The 17,976-nt window shown below is 49.2% G+C and overlaps 1 protein-coding gene across 13 annotated transcripts in view; it reads right to left on the reverse strand.

The window, feature by feature from the left end:
* The window catches only part of neo1a (neogenin 1a), a 230,835-nt gene that overhangs the window by 62,798 nt on the left and 150,061 nt on the right, over positions 1-17,976 (reverse strand). For all 13 annotated transcript variants that reach the window (XM_082957929.1, XM_082957926.1, XM_082957923.1 and 10 more), the window contains exons 6-7: positions 14,263-14,417; positions 13,113-13,233 (exon numbers count right to left, since the gene is read on the reverse strand). In XM_082957929.1, coding sequence (XP_082814055.1) covers positions 13,113-13,233; positions 14,263-14,417 — 276 coding nt within the window. The remainder of the gene's footprint in view (positions 1-13,112; positions 13,234-14,262; positions 14,418-17,976) is intronic.

Genomic DNA, 17,976 nt, shown 5'->3' on the forward strand with positions numbered 1-17,976 from the left:
AGAGGAAAGAGAATTCTGACAGCTCGTGACATTTGGAGGCTCTTGATGTGTCGACAAAAGATAAACTCAGGTAAGAGACAGACAAATGTCTTCAAGACGAGAAGGATGGAGAGGCAGATGAAACACGTCATTTGTTCTTTATCTCCTGGTCCCTTGCTTCCTCTCGTTCGTCGTGTGGCCAAGCGTTGGACTTGTTCAAGAGGAGGACGCTGTTCCCCCATCCTCCTCTTGGGGGCCGCCTCTGCCTGTTGGCCTTTGAGGACAAAGCATTTCTGTTTCTGACACCTTTTTACGTGGTGAGAGGAGTTGTGAGGGATGGGAAAGGCATCTGATTTCTTATAAAGTCTATAAGGTTTACAGAATGCCCACTGCCCAAGGCACAAAAACACAGATCAGTAACTTGATACACATGGGGTTTCCCTCCTGAGAAGGCATTAAAGCTGGCTTTCAGTGAGGCTCGCGCCACAGAGAAAGCCCCAAAGTAGTCCACTGTAGAGCAAAGTTTAGACATGAGTTCATGGGTTCTGGGTGATTTGAAGCTGTCCACATGAGTTCTCGGCATCTCCATATTCATTTCTTACACTCCCTGCACCATTTCAACAGGTGTTTGCAGCCAATTGGAAATCTGGGATCTAAAACCTGGCATATTCTTTATTTTATGAAGCACAGATAAGGAAAGTATTTTCTGGAACAGCTCATTGTAAAGGAAGGGCAAGTGAAGGGGTTGGGAACTTGAAGGGCTTGTTGTACTGTGGTATGGTGGTTCAACATTAAGTAGAAGACCTACAGTTACCAACAGTGTTGCCAGATCACACTTAACTCATTGGAAGACACTATTTTTTCTTCGGTCGTCAACAAAGAGCCAACTAACTGCATAACAGCCTAAAAATAGAGCAAAGTGGAATTAAGGCATCAGAGACGTGTGGAAGAGGAAACATTTGGGATGGGTCTGTTTTTTCTTTTGGGGGGGAGAGATGGCCTCTATTCTGCCTGAGGACCCTCTGGCTGGTGAGATAAAGGGATGGAGCTGCAGGAGGACAACACAACTGAAATGGACGGACGGACGGGGGATCTGGTGGAGAGGGTGGTTGGGGGGGGGGGGGGGTCACAGCATGACAGAGCAGGATTAGGGTTTAGGGATCCCCCCTAGTGTTCCAGGCATCAGGGGATATGATGGAGTGAGTGTACTGAGACTCATCTGGTGAGGGTGGAGAGGTAGGCTCCCTAGAGGAGGTCTAACATTCCTCCCTGTCCCCTGACTCCTACACCCCTGCTAGGGCTAAAGCAGGCCCTCTGGGGTCATGGAGCAGTCAGTCCTACTCCTTTTGCCCCCCTGTCGCACTCATCTCCTCCATCCACCTACTAAATCTCCGCCCTTGCCACTTTAAAGTCCTTCCCTCCATCCGTGGTCCCAGAGCGCCTGCATGCTAGTCTCCCATCACAAGAGTGTACACATTTAATTCACACACAGTGTGATTGGACTTTCATCTGCTTTCAAACACATCTCATAATTGAATAAGGTTGGTTCCATCAATAATTAAATGTCTGGTGTGTACATGCATACATACAGCATCCCCTTCCTCATCAGGCAAACATCCTCCCTTGATCCACTTCCACTGTAGGGTCATGATTGTATATCATCCCCCCCCCCCCCCCACCAAAACATGTGAGGCGCCTGCTGTGGCATGAGCCCTGATATGTAAATGAATAAGAGCATGGACATCTTTTTGTATGTTGATTGCCTCCCCTCCTTGCCCCGTCTTGTGGTCTTTCTTTAGGGAAATTAGCATCATATGGAAACGATGGGGGGGGGGGGGGCACCCACAGGGGTTCCTCCTGTAGAGTTAAAGAACCAGGAAATCTGTTTTACCCTACATCATCATAATCCCCAACAGGCCGCAGGTTCTTATTACCTGGTGTGTGAACTGAATTCTCAACACGTAACTGTGTACAGTACGGTAAGTGGTTTGATATCTCAGGGGTGCTTGTGTCAGGTTTCTCCCAACAGGAGAGGAAAGGTCCAAATAAATGAATTGTTAGTTTAACTCAGAGGAAACCCCCCCCCCCGGATTCACAGAGTGTAATCAGGGTCGCTGGGTTGGTCTACGTGGGGTGGATATCACACACAGGGACATCAAGGCGGGTAGCCTATTATATACCACCCTGGAATGTTGCATGATGGTCAATGTGCGTAGAGGGAGGGTGGCACGACAGGGGGCGGTTGACGTGAAAAGGAAACGCTAGCCTGGCAACGCCGCCCATCTCTGAGCCAGGAGCCCAGGGGCCCCGCTGGGGGTCAGGTGACCTGTCGGGGTATAGAGGAAGAGCTTTGTTTTGGCGCAACGTGGCGCTTCCACCCATTTAGGCTGTTTGAGCCGAGTAGAGCCCTGAAAGTAGACTCCGGGGATGGGTGGTATCCAACAACAGCATTCAGCATCCTGGATGGAGTGTGAGTGATAAAGTGATGGGGAAGGTGTGACTGGAGCGTGAGGCTGAGGCAGGTGACACACCAAGCCCAGGTCAGGGCTAAAAACGTCCGCGATAACAAGGTTGAAAAGGTGACCTTGAAAAAAAAGCTATGAAAAGATACAGTAAACTAAAAAGACACATAACCTTTCAGCTTCCATTGTAAAAAGAAAGTTGGTTGAATTATCATATGGAATAACAGAAAAACACACAGATGGTAATATCCTGTCCTCGTGTAAGCAAATGAATCTCAGATGGAATGAACAATCAGGGAAAATATACAAAGAAATAACAATAAGCTTCAGGAACCAACCACTGCTGGTCCTAACCATTGTAGAGTAAACAAAGCCCAAGGGAGAAAATTGCCAGTCAAACCCACGTTCGCGGTCCTTGAACAGAGTGTGGTAAATACAAATACACACACACAGCACACACAGTGGAAACCACAGTCTTCTGATCAGCTGCCTAACTGCTCACAGTGGAAACCACAGTCTTCTGATCAGCTGCCTAACTGCTCACAGTGGAAACCATAGTCTTCTGATCAGCTGCCTAACTGCTCACAGTGGAAACCACAGTCTTCTGATCAGCTGCCTAACTGCTCACAGTGGAAACCACAGTCTTCTGATCAGCTGCCTAACTGCTCACAGTGGAAACCATAGTCTTCTGATCAGCTGCCTAACTGCTCACAGTGGAAACCACAGTCTTCTGATCAGCTGCCTAACTGCTCACAGTGGAAACCACAGTCTTCTGATCAGCTGCCTAACTGCTCACAGTGGAAACCACAGTCTTCTGATCAGCTGCCTAACTGCTCACAGTGGAAACCATAGTCTTCTGATCAGCTGCCTAACTGCTCACAGTGGAAACCACAGTCTTCTGATCAGCTGCCTAACTGCTCACAGTGGAAACCACAGTCTTCTGATCAGCTGCCTAACTGCTCACAGTGGAAACCACAGTCTTCTGATCAGCTGCCTAACTGCTCACAGTGGAAACCACAGTCTTCTGATCAGCTGCCTAACTGCTCACAGTGGAAACCACAGTCTTCTGATCAGCTGCCTAACTGCTCACAGTGGAAACCACAGTCTTCTGATCAGCTGCCTAACTGCTCACAGTGGAAACCATAGTCTTCTGATCAGCTGCCTAACTGCTCACAGTGGAAACCACAGTCTTCTGATCAGCTGCCTAACTGCTCACAGTGGAAACCACAGTCTTCTGATCAGCTGCCTAACTGCTCACAGTGGAAACCACAGTCTTCTGATCAGCTGCCTAACTGCTCACAGTGGAAACCACAGTCTTCTGATCAGCTGCCTAACTGCTCACAGTGGAAACCACAGTCTTCTGATCAGCTGCCTAACTGCTCACAGTGGAAACCACACAGGCCCAGTAATCAGAGGTAGGAGGAGGAAGTGGGTGTTCTAGTTAGGGTTGTCTGTGTTTCTTCTACCGTTACTTACTGCAGACGGACCGAGCCTTCTGGGTAACACTACCATTACTGCAGATGGACCGAGCCTTCTGGGTAACACTACCATTACTTACTGCAGATGGACCGAGCCTTCTGGGTAACACTACCATTACTTACTGCAGATGGACCGAGCCTTCTGGGTAACACTACCATTACTTACTGCAGATGGACGGAGCCTTCTGGGTAACACTACCATTACTTACTGCAGATGGACCGAGCCTTCTGGGTAACCCTACCATTACTTACTGTAGGTGGGCAGAGCCTTCTGGGTAACACTACCATTACCTACTGCAGATGGACCGAGCCTTCTGGGTGACACCACTATTTAATGTATTTACTATTGATGGGGCACTAAGAATACCTTGCACGTTACTACTGTAGGCTGTATGTTTGGACTAACCTCATTTCTATACATTTCATTTCCAATCTTGAACGTACTCCATATAAACTAATATCACACTAGCTGGTACACCATCCATCTTCCAAGGCTAATAAAAAGGCCCTTGTCAGAGTGCATAGCTGTAAAACCAACTGTCGCTCTGATTCAATTCACCATCTCTCTGACTCACTCTCCCTCTCTTCTCCGAGGCCTTCCTGAGAGGGGGGCGACATGCGGGGCGCGTAAAACTGTCACATTTACATGGCCGTGAGCGTCGCACGGGGACCACTGCTCGCTTTATGACTTTACAGCCGCTGCTACAGACACCACAATGACACACAACACAAATAGTGTCTGGTCGCCCTGTCCCTGACCCTGGCCTGAAGATACAGCTTATATCCCCCTGACAGACACTAGGGGTTTACATTTGTGTTCTTGTTGGGTTGTACAGAGCCCAAAGGAGTCCCTAAATTGTATTTTTAGCACTGCTTTCTCTCATCTTTGTTGTAACTGGGAAGGCTGTAGTAGTATTCTGCAGTAGCATTCTGGGCTGCAGTGGCATTATGGCCTGCAATGGTAGTATTCTCTGCTGTAGTGGTGGTATTCTCTGCTGTAGTGGTGGTATTCTCTGCTGTAGTGGTGGTATTCTCTGCTGTAGTGGTGGTATTCTCTGCTGTAGTGGTATTCTCTGCTGTAGTGGTGGTATTCTCTGCTGTAGTGGTATTCTCTGCTGTAGTGGTATTCTGTAGATACTTTAGTTCGTCTCCTTCCAGTCTAATCAGTATTGACTTACTGATCGCAAAAACACATCCATCAAAAACAGCCCTGCTAGGTTGAATTATACTCTATAATATCCTATTGATTCTATCCCACTCTGCTATGCCCAACTGAAAACTTCCCCAGCAGCTTGGCTGGCAAGCCTGGCAGCGGAGATGTCTCCCTCTCTGATCTATCACTATGTCAGCCTCTGCATTCCAACACCACTGATTTCAATTTATCATCCGACTGCTCCCACGCTCCGCAAAACCAAAAAAGCACTCAGCCAGCCATTAGATGGAGAAAGTCCATTTCTCAACAGGCATTTGTGTTTGGCTGTGGTGAAAGTGCTCTGTGTCCTGTCAGTTTAGCGTTGACTAGAGTGGTTTTCTGCTCTGGGTGGGGACTGACTGGGACAATGTGCTGAGGGAGGGAAGAGGGGAAGAGTGAGGAAGAGAGATGGAGAAGGGGAAAAAGAGAGGAAGGAAGAGGCTTTGTGTGTGTGTGTGTGTGTGTGGGGGGGGGGGGGGGGGCTCGGTCCCCATACACTAGCCTGTTCCCAATACACTAGCCTGTTCCCAATACACTAGCCTGTTCCCAATACACTAGCCTGTTCCCAATACACTAGCCTGGTCCCAATACACTAGCCTGGTCCCAATACACTAGCCTGGTCCCAATACACTACCCTGGTACCAATACACTACCCTGGTACCAATACACTACCCTGGTACCATACACTACCCTGGTACCATGGTACCATACACTACCATGGTACCATACACTACCCTGGTAAACTACAGACACCTGACCCGTTACCCTGGTACAATACAGACACCTGACCTGTTACCCCGGTACAATACAGACACCTGACCCGCTACCCTGGATAAAATACACAGACAGACACCAGACCCGCTACCCCGGTACAACAGACCCGCTACCCCGGTACAACAGACCCGCTACCCCGGTACAACAGACCCTCTACCCCGGTACAACAGACCCACTACCCCGGTACAACAGACCCACTACCCCGGTACAACAGACCCTCTACCCCGGTACAACAGACCCTCTACCCCGGTACAACAGACCCTCTACCCCGGTACAACAGACCCACTACCCCGGTACAACAGACCCACTACCCTGGTACAACAGACCCACTACCCTGGTACAACAGACCCACTACCCCGGTACAACAGACCCACTACCTGGTATAACAGACCCACTACCTGGTACAACAGACCCACTACCTGGTACAACAGACCCACTACCCTGGTATAACAGACCCACTACCTGGTACAACAGACCCACTACCTGGTACAACAGACCCACTACCTGGTACAACAGACCCACTACCCTGGTATAACAGACCCACTACCTGGTACAACAGACCCACTACCTGGTACAACAGACCCACTACCCTGGTACAACAGACCCACTACCTGGTACAACAGACCCACTACCTGGTACAACAGACCCACTACCCTGGTATAACAGACCCACTACCTGGTACAACAGACCCACTACCTGGTACAACAGACCCACTACCCTGGTACAACAGACCCACTACCTGGTACAACAGACCCACTACCTGGTACAACAGACCCACTACCCCGGTACAACAGACCCACTACCTGGTACAACAGACCCACTACCCCGGTATAACAGACCCACTACCCTGGTATAACAGACCCACTACCCCGGTACAACAGACCCACTACCTGGTATAACAGACCCACTACCCTGGTATAACAGACCCACTACCTGGTATAACAGACCCACTACCTGGTACAACAGACCCACTACCCTGGTATAACAGACCCACTACCTGGTACAACAGACCCACTACCCTGGTATAACAGACCCACTACCTGGTACAACAGACCCACTACCCTGGTATAACAGACCCACTACCTGGTACAACAGACCCACTACCCCGGTATAACAGACCCACTACCCTGGTATAACAGACCCACTACCCCGGTACAACAGACCCACTACCTGGTATAACAGACCCACTACCCTGGTATAACAGACCCACTACCCTGGTATAACAGACCCACTACCTGGTACAACAGACCCACTACCCTGGTATAACAGACCCACTACCCCGGTACAACAGACCCACTACCCTGGTATAACAGACCCACTACCTGGTACAACAGACCCACTACCCTGGTATAACAGACCCACTACCTGGTACAACAGACCCACTACCCCGGTATAACAGACCCACTACCCTGGTATAACAGACCCACTACCTGGTACAACAGACCCACTACCTGGTACAACAGACCCACTACCCCGGTATAACAGACCCACTACCCTGGTATAACAGACCCACTACCCCGGTACAACAGACCCACTACCCTGGTACAACAGACCCACTACCTGGTACAACAGACCCACTACCTGGTACAACAGACCCACTACCCTGGTATAACAGACCCACTACCTGGTACAACAGACCCACTACCCTGGTATAACAGACCCACTACCTGGTATAACAGACCCACTACCTGGTACAACAGACCCACTACCCTGGTACAACAGACCCACTACCCTGGTATAACAGACCCACTACCTGGTATAACAGACCCACTACCTGGTACAACAGACCCACTACCTGGTACAACAGACCCACTACCCTGGTATAACAGACCCACTACCCCGGTACAACAGACCCACTACCCTGGTATAACAGACCCACTACCCCGGTACAACAGACCCACTACCCTGGTATAACAGACCCACTACCTGGTACAACAGACCCACTACCCCGGTACAACAGACCCACTACCCTGGTATAACAGACCCACTACCTGGTACAACAGACCCACTACCTGGTACAACAGACCCACTACCCCGGTATAACAGACCCACTACCCTGGTATAACAGACCCACTACAACAGACCCACTACCCTGGTATAACAGACCCACTACCTGGTACAACAGACCCACTACCTGGTACAACAGACCCACTACCCTGGTATAACAGACCCACTACCTGGTACAACAGACCCACTACCCTGGTATAACAGACCCACTACCTGGTATAACAGACCCACTACCTGGTACAACAGACCCACTACCCTGGTACAACAGACCCACTACCCTGGTATAACAGACCCACTACCTGGTATAACAGACCCACTACCTGGTACAACAGACCCACTACCTGGTACAACAGACCCACTACCCTGGTATAACAGACCCACTACCCCGGTACAACAGACCCACTACCTGGTATAACAGACCCACTACCTGGTACAACAGACCCACTACCTGGTACAACAGACCCACTACCCTGGTATAACAGACCCACTACCCTGGTACAACAGACCCACTACCCTGGTATAACAGACCCACTACCTGGTACAACAGACCCACTACCCTGGTACAACAGACCCACTACCCTGGTATAACAGACCCACTACCCTGGTACAACAGACCCACTACCCTGGTATAACAGACCCACTACCCCGGTACAACAGACCCACTACCCTGGTATAACAGACCCACTACCCTGGTACAACAGACCCACTACCCTGGTATAACAGACCCACTACCCTGGTATAACAGACCCACTACCCCGGTACAACAGACCCACTACCTGGTATAACAGACCCACTACCTGGTACAACAGACCCACTACCCTGGTATAACAGACCCACTACCTGGTACAACAGACCCTCTACCCCGGTACAACAGACCCACTACCCCGGTACAACAGACCCACTACCCTGGTACAACAGACCCACTACCTGGTACAACAGACCCACTACCCTGGTACAACAGACCCACTACCCCGGTACAACAGACCCACTACCCCGGTATAACAGACCCTCTACCCCAGTACAACAGACCCTCTACCCCAGTACAACAGACCCACTACCTGGTACAACAGACCCACTACCCTGGTATAACAGACCCACTACCCTGGTACAACAGACCCACTACCCTGGTATAACAGACCCACTACCTGGTATAACAGACCCACTACCTGGTACAACAGACCCACTACCTGGTACAACAGACCCACTACCCTGGTATAACAGACCCACTACCCTGGTATAACAGACCCACTACAACAGACCCACTACCCTGGTATAACAGACCCACTACCTGGTACAACAGACCCACTACCTGGTACAACAGACCCACTACCCTGGTACAACAGACCCACTACCTGGTACAACAGACCCACTACCCTGGTATAACAGACCCACTACCCTGGTACAACAGACCCACTACCCTGGTATAACAGACCCACTACCTGGTACAACAGACCCACTACCTGGTACAACAGACCCACTACCCTGGTATAACAGACCCACTACCCTGGTACAACAGACCCACTACCCTGGTATAACAGACCCACTACCTGGTACAACAGACCCACTACCTGGTACAACAGACCCACTACCCTGGTACAACAGACCCACTACCCTGGTATAACAGACCCACTACCCTGGTATAACAGACCCACTACCCTGGTACAACAGACCCACTACCCTGGTACAACAGACCCACTACCCTGGTACAACAGACCCACTACCCTGGTATAACAGACACCATATTTAAAAAAAACAGGAGTCCTGTAAGTATGAGATGAAGTAGACTCAGCCAATCAACTCCTGCTGGTATTTGATTATCCTATACAATTCCCTTCTACAGCGCGAGCCTCCGAACCAGGGGGGGTCAAAACATGTTCTGTATGCTGAGAGAGGAGCACTTGAATATCTGAAGGGGTGTTTACATGCTGAGGGGAGAAAAACAAGCATTCAAATGCAAAAGAGAAGAACATCTCTTGAATGAATGTGGGAGGAAAAGGCAGAAGGCAGAGGAGCAAACAACATCCTCAATGCCTGTTCATTCACCAACTTCCTGCATTAGCTCCCTCCAACACTGACTGCCATCCTACACAGACGCCATGAGAGTTAATACGTTTTGTTCCTAGAAAGTTTTCAATTACCATGTCAATCTAAAACCCAGCCATATAATATACACACTTGACTGTAAATGACTACAAAGCCAGACATGTATAGACCACAAATGACTACAGTGACCAATAAGACGGTAAACTAGCAACACCTAACAACGTGAGGTGGCCTGGTTCAAATAGTTCTAAATGGTGTGAGTAACAAAACTAACTAAGCCTTTTTAAAAGGCTCTGCTCTTCACCATTATAGGAGAGGACAGGAGAAAGTGAGGCCGGTTTACAGGGTGAATTAACTAGGGTCACTTGGCCACCCTCGCATTATATAATTAGTCCCATCCAGGTCCATTTCTGCTGTTGTCCTGTTCTAACATCTGTTTGTAACTAGTCACCCTACATTGCACAGAACACATGGCAAAGGAAGGAATGTGTACTAAAATTGCTCTGGACTGCAATTTGAGGGCTATTTTTGGTCTCTGGCTCCAAAAACGAACTGAGGACTTTAAAAACGTAGCAGTGAGCTGGTCTGTGTTCGCTTTGTTGAACCCTGGGGCCGGTGCACCGGCCCAGGGAGACCGCAGGAGGCCGCGACGGGAAAGAATGTGGTTTTTCTACTCTGGTCTCTTCAGTGAAGTAGTACTCGTTCATGGAGGCTTTCTGTCTGTACGTGAATGAACAGGAAAGAAATGTTTGTTTGGATTACAAAAAGATACTGTACATATGGATTTTCTTTGTATTGGAACTTTTTCTAAATTCATTCTTTTCACGACTGAGCACAGACATGATTCAAACCCCTTTTTCTATCATAGACACTAATGCAACCGTGGCAGCAGTGAGGGAGAAGGGACAAATCTGATGGGGGACGACATGGGAGAGAGGGGGACGACACAGAGAGGGGGAGACACGGAAGAGAGGAGGGGGACGGAGGGAGCGGATAAGGACCCCCAGCGGTGAGGGTGAAAAGAGAGGGGACAGTACGGACCGGGCAGCACGTTTAGCACTTGGCCCAGTGGACAGAGGTGCACAGTGGACAGAGCAGGAGGCTGATAGGAGAGAGCGGCGGGAGGGGAGAGTTGACAGATGGCACCAAGGAGGATCTGTGTGCACTAACCCGGCACAGGAGAGGAGATATGTTCCAGAGAGATCTACTTCTCTCAATTACAGAGGTAGAGGAAGACAATCATCTCCCAGCCTCAGAGAGCGATATTCACAGAACAGCATGGTCAAACTGGGCCGTTTCTATGGAAGGGAATACTTACTTTGGCACCTCTGTGAGGCAGCTTTTGTAAGAACTTACAGGATTGTTTAGGATGCTGATGGACCACATGCTGATACAGGGAGGAATCAAATGTTTGGAAACTGGAAATAAGCAAAGGGCATATGATGGATATTTACCTCCACTCTTCAGGGAATATGAACTTTCCACATTCACTGTTTGTGTATCTGTAAACAGAGCACTAAACTCTCACCTTTCATGAGAAGAAGCCACCATGATGTAATGTAGGGGGGGAAAGGGCTGCTAGCCTGGCAGCTGTAGCCAATAACCTATTGTACCTTTCAAAGGCAGTAGGAATCATTAAAACGGCCCTTTCATGTCATGGGATAAGAGTGCTCTCACAGACCTCCTGCTGAGGGCAGGCGAGTGTGTCAGACCATCTGCTTTACTGACTGATCCCAAACAAAAACAAGTTTTAGGTCACAAGACACCCCTTGCTGATCTCCCTCGTTGAGCAATTATTTGAGATATGCATAATGCTACTTAAAAGCTGCAGGTCATCATTATTTCTGACTTAGTGCCTTCCAACAGGGAGAAGAGAACACTGTTTGGAGGGAGCTATCTGACCGAGACCCCAATTTATGCTAATCCATTAACCACCTGCTCAGGAGTAACGGGACAATTCACACGTGTTAAATCTGGTTAGCTCCAGAAATGCAGCGCTGCAGTTAGTTTGGTAGCTACTGTAGATATCTGTAGGTGGATGTGCCGGTGGTCGGAATCAAAATGTACGGTGCTTCTTGATTTGGCAGAGAAACAGCACTTTTAAAAGCAGGATGGAGAAGAAAAAACTTCACTTCGTCATCACCCAGCCCCAGATTGGTATTTTTCCCTTTCCCACACATTGGCGTTTTAATACACCCAGTCCTATTTTTAGGACCTGAATCTATTCTGGTGTCTGGTGGTGTTGTCTTTGTTTCTGTCCCTACCTCTCCCTCTCCCTGGAGGTTTTGGATTGTCTTTGTTTCTGCCCCTACATCTCCCTGGAGGTTTTGGGTTGTCTTTGTTTCTGTCCCTACCTCTCCCTCAAGGTTTTGGGTTGTCTTTGTTTCTGCCCCTACATCTCCCTCAAGGTTTTGGGTTGTCTTTGTTTCTGCCCCTACATCTCCCTCAAGGTTTTGGATTGTCTTTGATCCTGCCCCTACATCTCCCTGGAGGTTTTGGGTTGTCTTTGTTTCTGCCCCTACATCTCCCTGGAGGTTTTGGATTGTCTTTGTTTCTGCCCCTACATCTCCCTGGAGGTTTTGGATTATCTTTGTTTCTGCCCCTACATCTCCCTGGAGGTTTTGGATTGTCTTTGTTTCTGTCCCTACATCTCCCTGGAGGTTTTGGATTGTCTTTGTTTCTGCCCCTACATCTCCCTGGAGGTTTTGGATTGTCTTTGTTTCTGCCCCTACTTCTCCCTGGAGGTTTTGGATTGTCTTTGTTTCTGCCCCTACATCTCCCTGGAGGTTTTGGATTGTCTTTGTTTCTGCCCCTACATCTCCCTGGAGGTTTTGGATTGTCTTTGTTTCTGCCCCTACATCTCCCTGGAGGTTTTGGGTTGTCTTTGTTTCTGCCCCTACCTCTCCCTGGAGGTTTTGGGTTGTCTTTGTTCTTGTCCTACTCTCTTTGCTTGTCATACTCTTTGGGCATGCTTCTTAGATTTTTTCAGTATTCACATTGTCTACTGTATTCTAGGCTCTACTCATATCCAGTGTTCAGCCGTGTGTTTGAGTAAACCTAATGTACCCCAAAACACCCACCAATATGATTACTACTACAACCAAGTTCCCCCAGAATGAACACTGGCTTCTAGGTTCTATCCAGAATCCTGTCCATTCGGTTCCCCTCCCAACGTACCGTGCTCTAGGATGATGAGCTGAGCGCTGGACTGCACGTTCCCTGCATCGTTCTCTGCCAGACACTGGTAGAAGCCCTCGTCAGACTTGACCAGACCCAGCACCTGCAGGTTGTGTTCATTCTGCGGGTCAGACAGAGAGAGAGAGAGCGACAGAGAGAGCGACAGAGAGAGCGACAGAGAGTGAGAGAGATCAATAACATCAGGTGGTGGAGAGATAGAGAAATAGGTCAATGTCTTGAGGTGGAGACTGTGTGAGAGGTCAATATGGTGATTGACCGACCACTCGTAAATCAAAGACCACAACAGTTGAGCATCTAGCTGAAGTACTGCTTGTTAAAGCGATTGGTTAAGAGCCATCAGACTGTAGAGTTTCACTAGAACTTCTACTCAGTAAAGATCAGAAGCTGAACTACCGGTTTTACATCACACATCCTGATGACATTTCACATTACGCTGAACTACAGGTTTTACATCACACATCCTAATGACATTTCACATTACGCTGAACTACAGGTTTTACATCACACATCCTAATGACATTTCACATTACGCTGAACTACAGGTTTTACATCACACATCCTGATGACATTTCACATTACGCTGAACTACAGGTTTTACATCACACATCCTAATGACATTTCACATTACGCTGAACTACAGGTTTTACATCACACATCCTAATGACATTTCACATTACGCTGAACTACAGGTTTTACATCACACATCCTGATGACATTTCACATTACGCTGAACTACAGGTTTTACATCACACATCCTGATGACATTTCACATTACGCTGAACTACAGGTTTTACATCACACATCCTGATGACATTTCACATTACGCTGAACTACAGGTTTTACATCACACAACCTAATGACATTTCACATTACGCTGAACTACAGGTTTTACATCACACATCCTAATGACATTTCACATTACGCTGAACTACAGGTTTTACATCACACATCCTAATGACATTTCACATTACGCTGAACTACAGGTTTTACATCACACATCCTGATGACATTTCACATTACGCTGAACTACAGGTTTTACATCACACATCCTGATGACATTTCACATTACGCTGAACTACAGGTTTTACATCACACATCCTGATGACATTTCACATTACAACAAACTCACAATGATTTTGAAGTAGTCGCTGGGAATGACGGCGTCTCCGTTTTTGACCCATTTGACGGTGGGGGCCGGGGAGCCTGTGACCTCACACTGGAACATGATGTCCATGGACTCGTGGGCGTAGATGTTGGCCGGCCTCTTCAGGAACTCCGGTGGAACTGCAACATACAGCAGGGGAGAGGGGTGTCAGAGAGTGTGTGTGTGTGTGTGTGTGTGTGTGTGTGTCGGGGGGGGTGCCTGTGTGTGTGTGCGGGGGGGTGCCTGTGTGTGTGTGCGGGGGGGTGCCTGTGTGTGCGCGGGGGGGTGCCTGTGTGTGTGCGGGGGGGTGCCCGTGTGTGTGTGTGTGGGGGGGTGCCCGTGTGTGTGTGTGTGGGGGGTTCCTGTGTGTGTGTGGAGGGGTGCCTGTGTGTGTGTGGAGGGGTGCCTGTGTGTGTGTGGAGGGGTGCCTGTGTGTGTGTGGAGGGGTGCCTGTGTGTGTGTGGAGGGGTGCCTGTGTGTGTGTGGAGGGGTGCCTGTGTGTGTGTGTGTGGGGGGGGGGGGGGGGGGCTGTGTGTGTGGGGGGGGGGGGGGGGGGGCTGTGTGTGTGCGGGGGGTGCCTGTGTGTGTGCGGGAGGTGCCTGTGTGTGTGCGGGGGGTGCCTGTGTGTGTGCGGGGGGTGCCTGTGTGTGGGGGGGGGGTATCCCCGGGTCTCCTCTTCTCAGTTCACTGCAGCTGGTAACTGGAACGAGCTGCAACAAACACTCAAACTGGACAGTTTCATCTCAGTCTCTTCATTCAAAGACTCAGTCATGGACACTTACTGACAGGCTGCTTTGCGTGATGTATTGTTGTCTCTACCTTCTAGCCCGTTGTGCTGTTGTCTGTGCCCAATGTTTGTACCATGTTTTGTGTTGCTGCCATGCTGTGTTGTCTCTTGTCGTGAGTTGTGTTTTGTACAATTTCTTTTCTTCTTTTTAATCCCAGTCCCCAAAGGCCCTCATTGTAAATACGAATTTGTTCTTAACCAACTTGCCCAGTTAAATAAAGGTTAAATCAAATGAATAAATAAAATAGTGTGTGTGGGTGTGTATAATTGTCTACTGAGAAATGATTTAATGTGAGATTGCCCATCATGTTCTCCTCTTGTAATGTGAAGGGTACCGCTCCATAACAGGCTGTTAAACAACACTGTAGTGTGTTCCCAGCTGCAGGCTACGTAATAGAACAGTTAGTGAGAACTGGAAAATCAAATGGAATCAGATAACATCACGCTTCACTGAAAACTTGGACGGTAGAGACGGAGGAAGAGACAACGCAGGGACTCATAGCTAAATCCAATCGTCTATAGTCAAAACCAAGCAAGTCAAATGTATCCAAATGAAAACTAATCTCGGCTCCACCCGGCCTCTTTCCGTCTCGGCTCCACCCGGCCTCTTTCCGTCTCGGCTCCACCCGGCCTCTTTCCGTCTCGGCTCCACCCGGCTCTTTCCGTCTCGGCTCCACCCGGCCTCTTTCCGTCTCGCTCCACCCGGCCTCTTTCCGCACCCGGCCTCTTTCCGTCTCGGCTCCACCCGGCCTCTTTCCGTCTCGGCTCCACCCGGCCTCTTTCCGTCTCGGCTCCACCCGGCCTCTTTCCGTCTCGGCTCCACCCGGCCTCTTTCCGTCTCGGCTCCACCCGGCCTCTTTCCGTCTCGGCTCCACCCGGCCTCTTTCCGTCTCGGCTCCACCCGGCCTCTTTCCGTCTCGGCTCCACCCGGCCTCTTTCCGTCTCGGCTCCACCCGGCCTCTTTCCGTCTCAGCTCCACCCAGTCTCTTTCCGTCTCAGCTCCACCCAGTCTCTTTCCGTCTCAGCTCCACCCAGTCTCTTTCCGTCTCAGCTCCACCCAGTCTCTTTCCGTCTCAGCTCCACCCAGTCTCTTTCCGTCTCAGCTCCACCCAGTCTCTTTCCGTCTCAGCTCCACCCAGTCTCTTTCCGTCTCAGCTCCACCCAGTCTCTTTCCGTCTCAGCTCCACCCAGTCTCTTTCCGTCTCAGCTCCACCCAGTCTCTTTCCGTCTCAGCTCCACCCAGTCTCTTTCCGTCTCAGCTCCACCCAGTCTCTTTCCATCCTTACTTGCCAGTGAAGAGAGAACAAACAATGTGAAAACGGAACAACTTTGGCGTCAACTTCCCCTGAGCCTTTAACTAAATGGCGCTCCTTAAGACATGTTATCCAACCAGAAAACACAAAGCAAAGTCCTCATCTCTACCTCCATCTTCCCTGTAGTCTTTAGTAACAAAGCATCTCAAAGTAGTTAAAAACTGCCTATAATTACAGTGTCCCTGTGTCTCATCCTATGGAGAGTGGTGTACAGATGGAGTTCTACCCCAGACCAGGGTAATGAGGGCAGGGTCAAGTTATTTGATCGTCTGTGGAGATAAACGGCCTCATCCATCTCTCCTGTAACAAGGTCATGCAGAGCACTGTGTCTCAGCCTTGTCCTTTACAGTGTAATTGGAGTGTGGCTCTGAGGAGGGTGACTGTGTGTGTATGTGTGTAGGATTGTGTGTGCCCGAGTGTGAGTAAGTAGAATTGTGGGGGGAGGCTGCCTGAGTGTGTGTGTAAGTCGGATTGTGTGTGGCCCAGCTCATTGCTCTGATAAGACGTGACCTCTGTAACCAAGGTATAATAGCTGTGTTGTTGGCGAGTAGCGTCGAGTCAAGCCTCTGTATCTGCCTTCACAGCTCTCCAATAGCATACCATTCACATGTGGACCACAGACTGATTGTGGTTAACAGTTCCTTTCTACTCTGGAGGAACAGAGGGTGGGTTCAACAGCGTAATCAGTAAGGATAACTGTTCTATAATATAATGACATGATCATTTAGCAGGCGCTCCTATCCAGAGCAACTTACAGTTAATAGCCTACAGGTAATTCAGTCGTGGTTTAAATAAGTCTTACCCACAACTCTAATTAAACTCCATCCATCTGAGCTAATGTTCTGAGTGGCACCCCTTAGTCTAACTGGAATATATATTGTTCTGAGTGGCACCCCGTAGTCTAACTGGAATATATATTGTTCTGAGTGGCAGCACGTTGTCTAACTGGAATATATCTTGTTCTGAGTGGCACCCTGTAGTCTAACTGGAATATATCTTGTTCTGAGTGGCACCCCGTTGTCTAACTGGAATATATCTTGTTCTGAGTGGCACCCCGTAGTCTAACTGGAATATATCTTGTTCTGAGTGGCACCCCGTTGTCTAACTGGAATATATCTTGTTCTGACTGGCAGCACATTGTCTAACTGGAATATGTATTGTTCTGACTAGTAGCACATTGTTTTGGCGGATGCCAGGAGAACGCTACCTGCCCAAATGCATAGTGCCAACTAAAGTTGGTGGAGGAGGAATAATGGTCTGGGGCTTTTTCCATGGTTCGGGCTAGGGCCCTTAATTTCAGTTAAGGGAAATCTTAACTCTACAGCATACAATGAGATTCTAGACAATTCTGTGCTTCCAACTTTGTGGCAACAGTTTGGGGAAGGCCCTTTCCTGTCTCAGCATGACAATGCCCCCATGCACAAAGCGAGGTCCATACAGAAATGGTTTGTTGATCAGTGTGGATTCCAGTTAGACAATGTGCTGCCACTCAGAACAAGTTGAGGTGGGACTACTGCTAACGCAGTGTGGTGGTGTGGAGACGGGACTACTGCGAGAGAATGAGTACTCATTGCTGTGTGCTGAAGAGGGGGAAGAGAG

The sequence above is a fragment of the Salmo salar genome, chromosome 11 (genome assembly GCF_965601325.2).
Source record: "Salmo salar chromosome 11, fSalSal1, whole genome shotgun sequence".
NCBI lineage: Eukaryota > Metazoa > Chordata > Actinopteri > Salmoniformes > Salmonidae > Salmo > Salmo salar.